The sequence below is a fragment of the Silurus meridionalis genome, chromosome 25, assembly GCF_014805685.1.
Source record: "Silurus meridionalis isolate SWU-2019-XX chromosome 25, ASM1480568v1, whole genome shotgun sequence".
Lineage (NCBI taxonomy): Eukaryota > Metazoa > Chordata > Actinopteri > Siluriformes > Siluridae > Silurus > Silurus meridionalis.
The window spans coordinates 5,189,701-5,207,498 of record NC_060908.1 but is presented as its reverse complement, the minus strand read 5'-3'; the positions used below and the strand labels follow the sequence as shown (position 1 = coordinate 5,207,498).

General features: G+C 37.9%; 1 protein-coding gene across 1 annotated transcript; it reads right to left on the bottom strand.

Moving 5' to 3' along the window:
- Nucleotides 1-2,598: 2,598 nt before the first annotated feature.
- Nucleotides 2,599-13,371, bottom strand: dqx1 (DEAQ box RNA-dependent ATPase 1). The gene is made up of 12 exons (XM_046838522.1): nt 13,072-13,371; nt 10,658-10,972; nt 10,292-10,485; nt 9,559-9,946; nt 6,999-7,277; nt 6,632-6,731; nt 6,211-6,369; nt 5,743-5,934; nt 5,363-5,488; nt 4,663-4,853; nt 4,383-4,573; nt 2,599-3,910 (listed from the first exon to the last, which is right to left on the bottom strand). The coding sequence occupies exons 2-12, from the start codon at nt 10,934-10,936 to the stop codon at nt 3,727-3,729; spliced, it is 2,283 nt and encodes a 760-aa protein (XP_046694478.1). The 5' UTR covers nt 10,937-10,972; nt 13,072-13,371; the 3' UTR covers nt 2,599-3,726.
- Nucleotides 13,372-17,798: the final 4,427 nt, after the last annotated feature.

The following is a 17,798-nucleotide window of genomic DNA, read 5'->3' as shown; positions in this document are numbered from 1 at the left end:
TCTGAAAAAGGTCTTTAAAAGACTTCAAAGCTCTCCTCATTCCTCCCATTGCACCACACCTCCTCAGATTCTCACACTGCTCAACAGGTTCCACCAGGGTAAGAGGTAGATATACATCAAGACTCTTCTGTTATGGCACCGAGGTGGTGGAATGAACATCCCCCCAATGTCCAAATAGATAAAACCTACCTCTTCCTGAAACACTTGAATTAGCACTTTTTCCCCTGTTGTTTTCCCTTTATGTAAAAAAAGTGCTATAATTCCTCCCAACAGATTTTAGGCTGGTATACTAAATTTGCAACCTAGCGAACCAATGTTGATATCTTCATTGATGAATCTTCATTGTGACTCAAAGCACATTGTTTGTATGTCACTGTGGGTGAGGGCATCTGCTAAATGCTGTAAACTTAAATGTAAATGTGATATGTATTAGAAAACACAGTTTGTTAAGGGTACCAGTAATTCTTGGTGCGTCACAATGAAACAAGACTCATATACAGTGATTGTTGATATCAAATATATTGGTGAGCTAAAAACTAATATCTAACAGTAGCTCAAAATGAACCTGTTCTGGTGGAGCATCAATGGTGTATATCAATGGGATACTAAGATTAATGTAGTGCAAACTGTTACACACACAAATCCAAATTTTCTCATAATAATTATCAACAATGATTTAACAAAGTAGGAAACAGCTATTTTTAGAAAAGGCCCGCCGGCTACTCATGTGGTCCTTGCGGGCTACCTGGTCTAGAGTGATAGACAGCAGCGATTTTTAGCAAATTGATAGCAAATGGGTGTTTAGAAAGCTTCCAAATAAAAAAAGGAAGAAATTAATTGATTTTATGATTGGACTAAAGTGTAATCCAGGGTGTATTTTCTGGATGCTGATTCCTGAAAATGGATAAATGCTCATTTGAACGGTTGTCTATCAGAGCTGCAATGATTGAGAGTAAACGTTAGGGGGCGCCGCTGGATAAACCAACATGCATCATCCAACAGGTTTTCCCCGTCACTCGTAAACAGAACGGAAAATTCCGTTTATGCAAAACAGAAAAGTTTCACTTAATTCTGTGATTTTTCTCCAAATATTATCACTTCAATCTCCTATTGCTACGACTCGGAATCTAAGATGGTATTTTTATAAGGTGGCACTAAAATGTATTTTTTTTGCTCTTGTATAAATATTTTTGTGGGGTACCAAACAATCTGTAAACGATCATTATATTATATTATAATATTATTTATATTGCCATCAGCAAATCCTAAAACATACAGTATCCAGTATTGTTATCAAATTGGACCAAAACCCACAGTTCTTAAAAAAAAAAAAAATCACAGAACAATTGTTTATCAGTTTGTAATGTTTATACTGTAAAACAATAAACTCATGAATATTTCAACCAGATTATAATGATAAAAATTTGGACTGAAGAGTTTTTTTTTTTTTTTTTTTACATTTCTGAATTGCAAAAAATGTTACATCTTTGCTAATAGTTAAACAAAAAAAAATGCGCATCAGGTTCACCTTGTAAATATGTTTATTATAGGACACAAGTAAAAAATTTCCTATACATTCATTCTTTTAAATGTATAAAATTTAGTAACGTAGGTGTCATTTTAAAATGCTAAAATGGCCACTTTTGTTTTACCCACTACTCTTTGTTTTGAACCCTGTAGATTTAATGGTGTGGGTCTGGTGCCATTTGAAATGCTTAAATTATTTTTCTTGCTTTTAAGAATAGCAAATAAAGTCATTGGATTGCTTTTGCCAATAATGCATTAACAGCCCTAATGATAATAACGTTTTTACACTTTCAGGATGTCACTGCAGCCTGGAGACGTGGAAGAGTTTGTAGACCACTAAGAAATGTATGATTGGATGGATAGTGGCAATTAAAGTAAACTCTGGTCACTCCAGATGTTTTCCTCCTCCTCCATCTCACAACCCAGGAGCTTAAGCACTGATTACATTTATCATCACACTATCAGAAACTCTCTTCACCTTTACACTCTCTTTACACTCTTACTGTACTCTTCCTTCAGAATCACCCCTACACTATTTCTCTTTCCATTCACACCATGAAAGAACAGTTTAAACCACCTCCAATGTTCCTGGCCTTACTCCCTTTCCACTTGGTCTCCTGAACACACAACAAACCTACCTTTCTCCTCTCCATCATATCAGCTACCTCTCTCCCTTTACCAGTCACCAAGTACCAACATTTAAAGTACCAACTCGACCTCCAGTCTCCTACACTTCTCCTTTCCCTGCTGTCTCTGTAGACGTCTTCTTCCTCTTCTTTTCCTCCTTCGGCCAACAGTACAACAGTGCTGAAAATCTGGACCTCACCGGAAAAACTAGCCTCGATTATTAAGCCTTTGTATTTGGAGTAATTATAATATTGTGAGAAACACAATTCAGATTCAACTACAAAAAAAATTAAATCCTCTGACCATCCAGTGCACAGATTCTCTCTTTCACTGACATTCTGCTGTTGGACTTCACTGAATGTGAAAGCTGCATTATAATTCACTCTTTTCAAATAACAAAATAAAACTAATGTTGTGAGGTTTAATAAATCCTTAGTGCCGTGATTACTTGGATTTACTTCAGATTTTTATTTTACTTTGGCTGGAAATATTTTCACTTTACATTAAAACAATAATAATGATGTTCTTTGCAAGATCAAAAGAATCCCATCGACTGTGAACAGCAGAAATGTGGTGTTTTTATTACATGTCCCAAAAAGTCTTATTTCTACATCTCATGAGCAGGTTTGTGTACAAGATGCTGAGGGAGAGGAGAGAGAGAGAGAGAGAGAGAGAGAGAGAGAGAAACAGCTTGCCTATAAAGCACAGATTTTTGTTGTGTTTTTTGAGTGAATAAGTATTTACACCTATAATTTACACACTGAACCTCGATAAATTAACTAAAGTAGCCGCGGGTTTGTTCAGAAAAAGATAAAAACGAACTACAAAGAGTACTTAGTAAGAAAAAAAAAACATCCTTCGGCAATAAAACGGAAGCATCGTCCAACAAAAGGGTTTGTGTAAACAACCCTGAGGAGAATCCAGAAAAGGATCTCGAGGCTCAGGTTATCCTGAATTATTATTCTAATTAAAATACTTTATACATCCATTTAAAGAGGACAGGGGAAAGACCTGCGTTTCATCTGTTCACAAAAAGACAATAGAGAGCAAAATATACAGTCTGGATTAAAACATTATAAGATCTGATTAAGCTGAAATTCTCGTCTCAATAAATGTAGTGTGTTTGTAAAACGTGTTCGAAGTTTAAACCATCCATTAGAAGATTTATAAATATTGTGATTTAGGTGTAGAAAGAGCTCAGGTCTTGACATCATGCTTATTATTGCTCGAGTGTTTCCAGTATTTGAATCTGTGCCGTTTTTCCTGCATAAACAGGATCAAGTAGACATCACATGAGCTTGTCTGGTCTAAGACAAGCACGTCATAGCAAAAATGAAAGAAACTAACTGAAGTTGAATCTGTGCAGATTCTGTGCTGTGTAAAAGCTGAAATTGTGCATTTCTGATTCGTTATAGCTACAGTTAAATTCTGCTCAGCGCTTGCTTTTATGTGCTACACCAAACCCAAACCCAAACCCGCTATATCTATTTTATTTTATTTTTTTACGTGTAAAATATTCGGCTCAGAAAATCCCGAAGTGCAACTTGAGGGTCTGGTGTACCCCTGAGTGTATCACTGCAGAACACACATCTCTGTACTGTGATGGTCTCGATGCTCTCCAGATCGCTCATGTTCAGCCTCGCCGTTCTCCTGCTCCTCTGGTGGGAAAACACTCTGTCTGATGTCCATTAATAGGTCTCTGCCTTCGCTGGGGGGAAGGTTCTCCAAATAGTACTGTGGGGCTAGTTCTACCAACCTGCAGGGTAAGAATTAAAGTTATAACAGATAGAGATCGGTGGATTAATCAGTTTTGAGGATAATGGCAGAGATAGTTGCTGGAACTAAATCTATATTGATAGTTTTTCCGGCTTGCGGTTCGCTGTCATTACGAAAGCAGCCTCTAGAGGCAAATCACTGACACCACGTGGTTTTTTTTTACATGTAAGTCTACTTGCTGCACGGAGAGGGCTATATTATACACTATGGGATGATTTGCAAAGGCTGTGAATACATGTTATTATTTTCATTTTTTTCATTTGTAATAAATGATTGGATTTTGGGGAAGGCTATAACATAACAAAATGTTTAAAAATTAAAGCACTGTGTACTTTTCGGATGCACTGCATATGTTGATGGTTGACCCTAAACTGTGCAGGACTGGAGGGATTCTCCAAGACCATCTTTGGGAACCTGTGCAGTAGACCCAAGCAGACCATTAAAACACTTACATGTGCGGATGAACTGCAGTGACGATGCAGATGCAGTTGTCATGAGAGATAGTGAAGTCGTGATAGAGGACCCAGCTGGGGGGATTGGGTTGTGGCCGTCGGCTCAAGTAAGAGGAGAAGGGGTGTAGGTGAGCCACATGTCTGTGTGTCAACAGTAAGTAATTCCCTGAGCCATCCACATCATGGGCAACCTAAAGAAGGCGGAAGTTCAAGACTCTATAACTAATAAACACGAGAGCACTTTAAAGCGCTTTAAAGCATTTTTAATGACCCATGTTACCTTAAGGAAGAACCCGGAGATGAGAGCCCGTTTTATATTAGTAGTATTGTCCTGGCAGCCAAAAGCAGGCGGTGAAACAGGCAATTCGATTCGCTGCATCACCTCGAGTAGCTCCGCCCTTATAGCCACAGCCAATCGCAGTGAAGTTGCATTCAGGAAGTTAGTGTTACACCAGGCTTCGTCCTCGTTGTCTATTACGAAACACAAAAAAGCAAGCTGTTACACCAGTATAGCCCCAAGCTGTCCACTAATGCTGGGTTTGACTAGAGCACGTAACACGGAAAAACTAAAGAACTACCACTTGCATATGGAATTTCTATTTGGAAATTTGGGTGGTCCTAAATTAGCAAACGATATCAGATCAACATATTTGCTCACAACATAAGGCACCACTTTTAAATAGTATTTTCTTTAAATAGGTTCACATACAGACGCATAACTTGTTTTATTTAAGATAAATCTGTATATAAATACAGTTCACTGTACTGAGACCCATATCTATAATGATTGCCAGCTTTCTGACAGCCCAACAAACCTTCAAAAATGTGCTTATGCCTTGGAAGTTTAGACAAAGATTGTCAAATACCAAAATCCAACATCTAAAGGGCTCTCTTGGGCCCTCACTGGAAATCATCCCTGGTTATGATACTGTATGAAACTTTCACTGAAATGAACCTGTGGATGTTTTGCTATGACTCACGCTGTAAGTAGGCATTGTAGATGTTAATAAGGGTCAAATGGTCTCCATCTTGGTGCAAAAGTGTGCGTCTATGAGCTAACGCTGCTTCCTCTTTATTGGTTGGAGGTGTCGCAAAGCATGGTGGAGCTGTGAAAAGAAAAAAGTGGTTTGTTTACTCTGGTGGTATCCAGGAAACAAAGCAACAATGTGTGAAGAAGATTAAATTGTTCTTTAACTGAAATGAAACAATCAAAATAAGAAGTTGTAAATGCCATTACATGTAATCCTGTTTAAGTACAGAAAACTGCTGAAAATATGGTTTAAATGTAACTTGTGTTGTGTGTATATATATATATGTATATGTATATGCATGCATTCAGTTGGAAAGACTTGCTCCTGACCTGTAAGCATCGCAGCGATGGTCAAAAGTTCACTGACGCAGTCAAACTCGCAGGCTGCGATAAGGGCTCTGGCCAGTGGTGGCTCCAGAGGAAGCTCGGACATGATGATGCCCACCTCCGACAGGTTGCCATCATCGTCTAGAGCAGCCAGGTAATCCAAGTCCTCAAGAGCCTGCATCAGTGCCTCTGGTGCTGAAGAAACAATTATCATAGGCATTAATTACCTTACATAATTCCCCCCAAAATAGATGCACTGATTTGTAAACAAAATGAAGATAGGTATCAAATGATCAGTTTCATGGATCTATATAGTTTTTAAGGCCTAAAATGTCTATTTTTTTATTTGAGACTTTTTTTTTTGACCCTGCAGAAAACCCTGGAAAGACTAAAAAGAATCTATATAGTAATTAGATCTATCAGTTATAACTATGAGTAACTGCCAGTCTAAAAAAGGTAAAGTGGTCTGACCTGGCCGATCCAGGAACTTGCACTGGCCCATGTCGGCGATGTCCAGTCTTTTGAGAAAGAGGACCAGGTGGCTCAGGTTAGCCTCAGCTACTCCGGGACACCGAGCTTCAGGCATTCCCTCTTCATAAAGGGATTGGGGGTAGAGACGAAAACATACTCCTAAAAGAGAGAGTTAAGTGCACTCAGCTTGGTGGTTCACAAATCTCAGCCTCGTGTTAATACTGTTCTTTTTGCTCTACTGTACACAATGTAAATGAATTGTTCTGAGTTTAGTGCAGACAAGTGCCGCCCTTTTGAGTTTTATATGATTCAATAATTTACCGCATCCCAGGTCTCAGTCTACCACTGGGCAAGGCAATAAAGAGTATAAGTTAATCATTACTAGACTTCTGGATGCGGTACTTCTATGAGGAAGCCTCACCTGGCAATGTGCTGTTCACTCTCTGAGAGCGGGCGTCAGCTTGGTGTTTGCTGATTGGCCGCTGGACTTGGGAGTCAGCTCGAATCTGGGGATTGTACACCTGGATTTTTTTGTAACAAGAAAGCATGTTTGAAAAAAAATTTTAAGACGCCATTATAAATGTATCCGGATTAGTGTAGATGCAGCCTTAATCTTAGTGTATATATAATCATGTGTGAATATTATATGAACACTGTGTGTAAAAACATTTACAGTAGACTATGCTTGGATAGAAAACAGAAAATATGAATTGACTGATATATAAAAACAGAGTGAATATTGAAATGGCTTTGAAATCCATCAAAGACTCGTATGAATAAACGCGTACTGTTTTGAGTTCCAATCCTGTATCGATGACGTAACGAATGCAGGGCAAAGAGAACGAGGCTTCTCCCAGAGCGTCTGAAAGGATGACCCTGCGTTTTAAACACGGTCCAGCCTTGTTTTCTTCTTTTGTTTCAGCTTGGCTGTCATCTCCGTCTGGCGTGTAAACGTACAGAGCGGCTGCATCGAGGCTCAGGTGGAGCGGCAGAACCTGCAGCGCGCCCAGCTGTGGGCTCAGAGCTACACACTCCTTCTCCAACAGAGCCGAACAATCACTGATGTCCTGCAGATGTTGGGAAAAAAATTAAGAAATAAAGATGTCAGCAGATATTTTAATTTCACATACACAATTTGCTATAGAAATCAAGTAATGATGACTGAATGCATATGAATGGCACATCTGTTAGGATAACTGATTCAAAATCCTTTAGGATATACCGTAACCCTAATCAAAATATAAACGTGAGTGTTTGCTTTCAAATGTATGTGTCCTCAAACACGTAAATTCATCTTTAAATTAGAAAGATTAAGCTGGAAGTCTATACAGCAACTCACAGCAAGGCATTGCTGAAATGACAGCTAGGATAAGGAAAAGGGCCGTGCTGTAAAAAAATATTGACAAAAGGTGTAGCTATACGAGTGCATGTGTATGAGTGTGCCAGTCACATGAACAGATGCTGTAATGATTTCTTGGGCATGAGCATGTTGATATTCCTCTGGGAAAAGCAGGTGATCTAGAAATACACCCATTTATGAATACAGAGAAACTCGAGCAAACGTAAGTGATCTTAGTGTCCGACACCTGATCTATTCGGCAGATACAATGCTGCTGAAAAAGAAAAAATGTACTTGGCAGAAGGAAAGACTAAATAAGTGATTAAATAAGTAATAACAAGAATGAGGAATTGACCCAAAAATGTCATAAGATCAGGTGAGCCAAAACAAACACATTTGGTATCTTATACAGTATATACAGTACCTCACAAAAGTAAATACACCCCTCACATTTCATTCTTCATTTTATAAGATCTTCTCAAAGGACAATACTATAGAAATAAAACTTGGATATATTTTAAAGTACTAAATGTGCAGCTTATGTAGCAGTACAGATTTACTGTCGTCTAAAAATAACTCGACATACAGCCATTGTCTAAATAGCTGGCAACAAAAGTGAGTACACCCTAATTGATAACAGCTGCATGTCGCATGCAAAGCCACATGTCCTATTCATCATGTTCATGTTTTTGTCTGCATGAAAGCACCATACAAATTTGTGTCTCTTGTATTAAAGCAGTTTGGTGCTTTGAGTACAATTCTCTCATACTGACCAGTGGATATTTATCATGGTTTATTAACATCGTGCCATGTGTCTAACATCCAGCAGCTCTATGTCATTATGGTGGAGTGGAAGAGGATCCCAGCAACAACCTATGCAGCTCTGGTGAATTCCATACCCAGGAGGATTTAGGCAGTGCGAGATAGAGGTCGGTCCTGTTCACTTAGGGTGTACTCACTTTTGGTGCCAGCTATGTTGACAATAATGGCTGTATGTTGAGTTTTTTTCAGAGGACAGTAAATCTGTACTGCTTTGGATAGGCAGAGAGATGAGAAAAGTAGGCAGGAGTGCAAGTTGATGTGACTGCAGGTGAAGCGGGATGTTTCTAAAGCAAAGGAAAAGGCATATGAGGAGCTGTATGAGAAGTTCGACACTAAGAAAGGAGAAAAGGATTTGTAGCGAATGGCGAGGCAGAGGGACTGAGCTGGAAAGGATGTGCTACAAGGTTTCACAAATAATCATGCATTTGCATAAAGCATCCTGCCATGTTGATTTGAGTATTAAAAACTCGAAAAGTATTTATTTGAGGTACATTTACAGCAGATAAAAATGTGCGATTAAGTTGCGATTAACTAATGACAATATTTTAATCAATTGACTATATATATATATATATATATATATATATATATATATATATATATATATATAGTTTTTTTTATGATTTACCTGTGGAAATTATGAATACTGTGCTCGTTAAATTCCTTTACTGTTCATTTGCCTCTTTGTCAAAGCCATTTGTCATAGCATACAAAGAACATAAAAGTGTACGTAATTCAAGCCACTATAACAGATACATTTCAGAACAGACAAGAAGGAGGAAGTCCTTTCACTCACACTAACACATAGCGCTCTGGCTCAATAGCAATGTTAAGATTATCACGAGAGAGATCTGATCTCATAGAATTTTTTATTTACAACAGTCTTTAGAGCTTATACAAAATGTGCAAACAACAAAGAACATCAAGTGAAGAAGCAGGCTGGAAGTGCTTAGATAATGAGAGAGGTTTATCAGTATATATCAGTATAATGGACTGATCTGACCGTACAGAAAAGCTGTACTAATTCGAATAAGCACTCTTTACAACCATAGTAAGCGAGAAAAAGCAATCAGGACACACAATACACTGAAAACCATGGCAGATGCGATACAACAGCAAATGATTTACAGTGAAGACCTTTCTTCTGAACTAAGCAATTGATAAATGTGTACATGTCAATTTATTACCTGTGCACTGGGCAGGAAGACAAGTATATCTCCTTCCTCTCCTCGTCGGTGGAGATCCAGGACCATGTGGCATGCAGCTGTGGCCGGCTCTCTGCCAGCTGGTTGGTCTCTGTACAGCGTTTCTGCAGCAGCCCGGCCTGGTGCAGGGGGGGCTTTGAGGTGAGGCACTTCCTCGCCCAGGAAATCAGCAATGGTATTAGCCACCGGAGGAGTTGCGAGAACCACCACGCGGAGCTCTGTACGCTGCCGGCACACGTCACGCAGCAGACCCAGGAGCACGTCACTGGCCACGGTGCGTTCCTGCACCTCATCCACCACCAGAACTCCATAGCGCCTCAGCAGAGGGTCCGACATCATCTCCTCCAGAAGCAGTGTGTCCGTGACAAAACTGGGGGTTGAAAAAAATTACCATAAAAAAGGAAAAATATATGTAAACAAACAAAATCATATATATATATATATATATATATATATATATATATATATATATATATATATATATATATAGTAATAAAAGGAAATATCAATGTGTTCATTTCAATAGAATTCAACAAACATGCAGAAGCAGCTTATGAGTGTATGTACATGTAACCATGTTTATTTGCATATTAATACTTAGTTTAATTAGGATACACCCACAATTAACCAAATATGGTATGTGCATTGTACAAAGGCATGTAAAAATAGGGATGTGTGTGTTGTGTATGCTGCGTATGTAGGGGTCCCAGCCTACCGTAGTAAAGTGTCTGGTGTGCAGCCGTCATCGTGAGGGATCCTGTAACCAACTTCAAGCCCCAGACTCAGGTCCATCTCATCCGCGACACGAATGGCTAAGCTGCAAGCTGCTTCTGAGTATGGCTGACAGCAACAAACTAGGCCCTGGGTAAACTGCAGAGAGAGAGCATACTCCACACACCACTGGGGCACCTACACACACACACACACACACACACACACACACACACACACTCGTGTATGAGGGTTAAAGTTTCAAAAAAAGGTCACAGTCGAAATGTTTTCTAGTGCTATTACTGTAATTACTGTAAATATTTATTAATAACCTAACAAGTTTGGTCAAGAGAAGTTCAGAGCTTCTTACTTGTGTGCTCTTGCCCAGGCCGGCCTCTCCACTCAACACCACCATGCTATGAGTCTCCAGAAGCTCGAGCAAATTATACTTCAGTCCCCAGATGGGCAGAGTCCGTCGTTCCTCCAGCAGCGCGTAATAACGCGAAGAGAAGGGCAAACTATCGTAAGGGTTCACTTCCAGGTCACCCAGCTCACCGTCCTCGCCCTCATTCCCATCCTCCAGCTCCCCAGACAGCAGTGAGGACACGGAGAGGTTGTCGAGTGCTGGGACGGTTGCGGTGGACGACATTGCAACGGAAAATAAAGGAACTCAGGAAGTGATTACCTGTGGTGCGGAAGAAATTTATGATTTATGACATTTTCCAGTCAAGCTACAGTTCTCTGAGCTAATCGTTTCTTATTCACCAAGTTTTATAAAGCTTTGATTTACTGACTGCATTTGCAACAACACAAATTTAGATTTACAGACAAAATATTATGACCACCTAATACTTAATACTGATCAGTCTGTGGCTAAGCAGCCCTATATGCAACAAACTGCGATGCACTGTGTATTCTGACACCTTTATATCAGAACCAGCATTAAGTTCTTCAGCAATTTGAGTCCAAAATGGTTCAGCCTTCGCTTCCCACTACATCAATGAGCCTCGGCTGCTCGTGACCCTGTCGCCGGTTCACCACTGTTCCTTCCTTGGAACACTTTTGATAGATACTGATTACTGCAGACCAGGAACATCCCACAAGAGCTGCAGTCGTCTAGCCGTCTAACTCTTTCAAATCCTTACGCTTGCCCATTTTTCCTGTTTCTAACACGTCAACTTTGAGGAGAAAATGTTCACTTGCTGCCTAATATATCTCACAGACTACTACTAGGTGTCATGATGAAGTGATAATCAGTGTTATTCCCTTCACTGGTTATAATGTAATATTAATCTGATTACACATGTTTACGTTTCTACGTCTAACAGACTAAATTCATTTATCAAATAACTGATTATCAAATAGGAGTTTTTAAAACAGATTTTTTATCATTTACTCGTTCATCTTTATTAATTGCTTTATCTTGGGTAGCGGCTGAAACCTGCCACAGGAACACTAGATGTGAGATGGGAATAAAATAAATGGGACACCTATCTATAAGCAACAAACCAATAATACACACTTTCATATCTACAGGCGATTTAAAGTCAGCTACTGGAATATTTTGAGGATGTGGAAGAACCCAGAGAGTTCATCATCTTTATAATCACTAAATCTTCTGTTTGTATTTATCTAATTTCAATATAAGAAAGATCTATCCCTTTGTTTTTGATCAAATAAAGACTAGTTGTTTGTTGTGGTTTCAGAAAAGTCTCAAAGCCCTCACCTTGCGTCACGTTCCGCTCGTGACCGCCACTGTTTTTGCTCTTGCAACACCTAAACTAGAAAAATCTGCAGTGCACTAATACTGTCGTATGAACCTGCAGCTGTCTCCTGCAGCTGTGCCACTCTGCTATTCGGCACATGATAGGAATGTCGGCTCCAGTATTCCTTGTGGTTACTTGTGCGAGTGTACTTCACTCGTTCTTACTCTCCCTACCCCAGGTTTTGCATGCACATACAAATACAGCACACACTCTCTCTATCACAAGAAGAACCATCGGATCAGCACGTCTGTGCAAACACAACACCGTCACCTTCTTACTGTTAACTGGTCCTGTTATTGCAATGCATAATACACTTCATAGGAAAACAGAGGAACATTGATTTATTACAGGTTTTGTCTGGTATGACTTAGAATTAAAAACAAGTCCAAGATCTGTCTGGGGTCTGATCTGTATATGGGATAACAAATGCAAAACGATGTAACTTGTTAGCAAACATTAATAAATGAATACAGGAATTTTCAGGCTGAAAACCTGACCTGAGGAAGTCACTTATGCAAAACACTGCCTGCACGACCCATATAAATCTCGCCTCATGAGACTAGTCAAGTTAAAAGCATGGCTAAAATGGGCCCTAATGCACTACACTGGTTTAGAGATTATTATTTAAGGTTATATGCCACACACGACGTTATAATGAATTATAAAAAGGTTTTATAACGTTTGAGTCACAAATAATAGACTCCATATACTGTACGAAAAGCCACCTGGTTTTTAAAATAAACAAACCCAAAATAGTGACACGGAATAGCAACCGAAACGTTGATGTTTGACTCTATAAATAATTCGTATCTTTATATATTTATTTTTAAGAATATATCTGACAAAAATCCCTTCAAGGAAAGTAGGTCCAGTGTTCAAGGCGGCAGCAGAAGCAGCAGCCTACGTGTCAGCATACGAGTGTCACGAGAACAGCGTTGAAAAGCACAATGACACTCTGCATTCGAAGGATATTTTATATTTATAAAAACTAAAAATACCACAAATAATGTCACGTTACCTGAAACACATTTCGGGAACCCAAAAACAACCCAAATCTCGTCTCCGGCACTCCTGCCTTCCTGCCCTCCTCCTGTCCTGTGTTGTTATTGCTCTGTCATTATTAATGTAACACAATATCGGAAATACACGGCGTTACAAACAGATACACTTCAATAACTGTAACTAAATATGTCCTTAATTCAACGGAAAGCTGTAAAGTCTGTTTTCTTGTTATTTCTGCGTGTTGACGTTGATCCTCCGTCTCCCTGCGTTACAGAAACACCGCCATCTTTGCTTCCGCTCACCGTGTACAGGTGGAGGCGGGGCCTAACAGCGAGGGGGCGTGGCTAGTGTCCAATCATGTTTATCAGGTTAAATTTTTTATGATACACACTCCTGAGCAAAAACAAACCTAAAATACATAACATCATTAAAAAACAGTTGTGTGAAGTATTTAAGTCAAAATACTTCGTTATTGTACTTAAAGTAATTTTTGTCTGCTTTCTAGTTTGACTGAGTTTCAAATATATGAGCAACTCTCTACTTAACTGCATTTATGATTCAGTATATGTATTTTTGATTCCACTATATTTTAATAGACAATGAGCGATATCAATTACATTTTGCACCTCTGTTGAAGATGTCATTAAGGCTCAACACTCCCCTTCCTGCATCTGCTGCCCGTGAGCGACTTTTTAGCCATTTGAATAAAAATATAGCCACTCTTTGAGACTGAGTTCCATGTTGTGTTGATCTTGTTTACTGAAGTGTTGAGGTGTACAATTTATTTTTGTAAATGAAACCTCACAAATGAACAGGTTTTGGCTTTTTACATACACATGTCTTGGTTTTGAGGACTAGTGCATCTTTGACCCTACGTTCAATACAAGTCAATTACTCAAGTACTGTTCAAATCAGATACTCATGAGACTTTTACTCAAGTCATATTTGAATAGATTTTTTAACTTGTAATGAAGTAAGTTTTGCAGTAAGTTATCTATACTTTTACTCAAGTATGATTTTTAGCCACTCTTTACACCTCTGATTACAAAACAGCCTACAAAACAGCATCAATTCTTCTAGGCACACAGTTTTTGAAGGAACCTGGTGAGTAGGTTGTTCCAAACATCTTGGAGATCTAACCACAAATCTTTTGTGGATTTAGGCTGCCTCAAATCCTTCTGTCGCTTTATGTAATACCAGACAAACTAAGGACCCTGTGGGAGCCAAAACTGTTACTTTAAGGACTCCTTGTTCTTCTCTACAGTGAAAATAAGCTCCTAATGGCAATGCTGCAGAATACATTTGCAACCAATCAGATGCCTCTCTGATTATGTTGCATTATGGATAAGTATCTTCCTGTATTTCTCAGCATTAAGGACACTTTAAATCCTGACCAAACATCAAGCTCCATTTGCAGAAATACAGACCCCAACTTTCAAGGAACCTCCACCATGGTACACTGTTGCCTGCAGACACTCATTATTGCACCGATCTCCAGATCTTTGGCAAACAACTTCTTGCTACTGCCAAATATTTTTATATTTTGACCATAGCAATTGCAGCCATTTTTCTGCATCCCAATTCCTATGTTTTTGTGCATAGTTGAGTCACTTAGCAACTCTTCCATGAAGAAAACTTCAGGCCTGCCTTTTCTGGATATTATATATATCTGGGGCTCATTGGTTTTCTGCCAGTTCTTTACTGATGGCACTGCTGGACATCTTCGGATGTCAAAGGGAAGTTAGTTTGATGTGTCTTTTACCTGCTGCATTAAATTTCCTACACAACAGCAATAATTTAGTGCTTAATAATTAATCTAAGTGATTAAGTAATTTAGTATATTGCACTGTGGGGGTTCATACACTACATTCATATATGAGTATATTGCAATTTTCATGACTTTGGATTTAATTGTCTTGTAACAGAGACCAAACCATGAAATTATACTACTTTTATATTACAATCACACACGTTATAAGATTTTTGAGCATATAGAAAATGTTTAAAACAAATAAAAATCTTTTAGTATTTTTTATTTTTTTTATTCTTGACTGCTTAATCAGTGTATAACCACATATGTGGTATTTGACATATTGTATCTTTAATATTCTTTTATCTAGTCATTAGATGTTTTTGTTTTTGTCATATTATTTCATATTTACAAAGTCTGGCTGTTTGATTGTGTCTGCTAAAGTCTTAGATTGCTATTCTTGGCTGTCTGGGGTCCACATGAGCTTTTGCTTTTATAGCCCCAAGTTTTTTATTTACTCTAAACTGGCCTGTTAGCACTAACAACTGTGCCACAGCCAAAGTCATTCTGATATTTTATAGTGTTTTGTTGAAAAACAGCCCTCACTTGATATTATAGGTACATATGGAGGTTGATATCGCAGAAATGACACCATCAAAATCAACGATGACTTAGGCAACCAGATTCTCTGTAATTATTTTAATTCATGAAATATATTCACCACTACACCTTAATTAGTGACAAAATATTAAAGAGCAGGAAGAGAAGGACACTCGTTGACCTAAGAACAATCTGTTCTGAAAATGTATTAGCCAATTTGCCTTCTGATTTAATTCATTAATATCATGTATTTTGGGACTTTTTAAATCTGAATGAATATGAGACATGAATAAAGTTAACCCTTAATGACCTTCACCTACTTTGGCTAAGATAGCCTACCCTATTGCTTACTGATTTCATATATCTAAGCTAGGTTTTGTTTAAAAAAGTGGAAGTATGTCCTCAGAAAGTGCTTACAGTTTCACACTGCTCGACTTAGTGGTTATTAACAGCTCACATAATGTCCTCAGAAGCGGAAAAAAGACCCTTTGTTTACTGTTACGCTATGGTTTATACAATATTATAACCACATTTATGCAAAGTGTATTGGGTAAATCTTTAACATGAATATTCTTTTTTGAAAATTCTTTTTTTTTATATATTTCTTTGACTCAGAAATTGTGCATTGGAATTTTTTAGTACTTTGGTGTAAGTCCTTGGGATGTTTTACTGTCAGTTGTGTGTACAGACAGGTAGCAAAATAGTATCTAAGTAAAATGCTGTACCACTATGAGCTAGAATCATGCTCATTTGCAGGATTCTACAAGTATCTATACACAGAAAAATCAAGGTACAGGAATGTACCTAAAAGAGAACAAATGCTTTGTACTCTTTTATGCTAGCGATGTACCTCTGAGTATTGGTACATTTTTGTACCTTCTTGTTTGTACCTCAAAAAGAATATATATGCAACTATAGTGATAGAAATGTACCTTTGTGTCCTGGTATTGTTAAAAATTACATCCTGATATTGTTCCATAGAATTTCACTGATGTTCTGCTGAACTGATTTGTCAAAAAAAAAAGTACATCTGAGTAAAAAAAGTATGGTTGCATGAGTACACATATTTAATGCATAAATATTATTTTAGAGGTACAAACAATAAGGTACAAACAAGTATCGATGCTCAGAGGTACATTGCTTTACACTGCTTGGGTACAGATGTAACGACAAGGCATTTGTACCCTGTTTACATCTTGATTTTTGTGTGTAGAACTGTTCTGGTTTACAATTCTTCAGAAAAAATAGCTATTTAAGTTGAGGTTTTGATAATTCTGGTGGAGTGTCCTGTCTAAAACATTTTCCAGTATTTAAAAGTGTTCAAGTGGACCAAAACCATGGAGAAAAATGTATCCACACAACATTGACAGCATGTTACAAATTATGTAATTGGATTCATATAATTATTTAATCAGATTATTTAATTAGGGTATGTTATGCATTTCACTGCACTCTTACTTTGTCTGACTTTGTACGTGACCCTGTTTGTTTTTTTGTATTTATGTATTTTAAAAGATATAGGAAAAGTGTGCTGTAATTTCTTCAAACAGAGTTTAGGCTGAGGGTATGCCAAGTTTTCAACTTAGTAAATTGATGTTTATTTATTTATTGATAGAGATTTTAAAGCGATTTTGTATATTGCTCTGGATAAGGGTGTCTGCTAAATGCCATAAATGTAACTGTAAATGACCAAATAAATATATTAAAATAATTTTTAAACATCATTTATAATGGTCTAAGCATGACCAGGCTTTTTTCTTTGTGTCAATTGAGCAAGCCCCCCAACTTTTGAATAAGTTATAATAAATAAAGTGTATGTTGTTTTTTATCTCTAGAAGATTTGTATGAATATTTTACTCACTTACCCAGTTAAAAGTTTCAGTACTAAAATCTATGCAATAAACCAAACACCCCTGTAAAAATATTCTTTCTATCTAAGTTGGGGCAGAAATCTGATTCTGTAATCTTATGCACCATCACAGCCTGAGCACTAATGACTCACATCCTTGTTCGTGGATCACTAAGTGACCAGTGCTCTGCCCTAATCAGGTCACACAATTAATATGTGGCCAATTACGATTATTTGCGTGTAATAGATAATGATGCAATAATATCACGTTTTAAAAGGAACTTAAGGGTATATAAAGGAAATTCTTACGGCTCACAGAGAAACAGCTACTGCAGCTAGTGAAGCTACCAAACCTACTGTTTTTTTTTTCTTAACATCAGCCTTGACAAAGTAAGTCTTGTAAATATTGGTGCTTTTTCTCAATAAAGCAAATGATATTTAGATAATCAGACCAGAGTTTGACTTTAGGTTTGTTTGGAAATGTATGTATGATTTGTTGCATTGTTCCAGTCTAATATCCTTTTGAATTTTTTTCCACACAGAG

Coding starts and splice junctions, on each gene's coding strand:
- dqx1 (XM_046838522.1), bottom strand. CDS start 10,936: ATGTCGTCCACCGCAACCGTCCCAGCACTCGACAACCTCTCCGTGTCC. Junction 6,370..6,631: donor AGTGAACAGCACATTGCCAG/GTGAGGCTTCCT, acceptor TCTCTCTTTTAG/GAGTATGTTTTCGTCTCTAC. Junction 5,489..5,742: donor CATCGCTGCGATGCTTACAG/GTCAGGAGCAAG, acceptor TTCTTTTCACAG/CTCCACCATGCTTTGCGACA.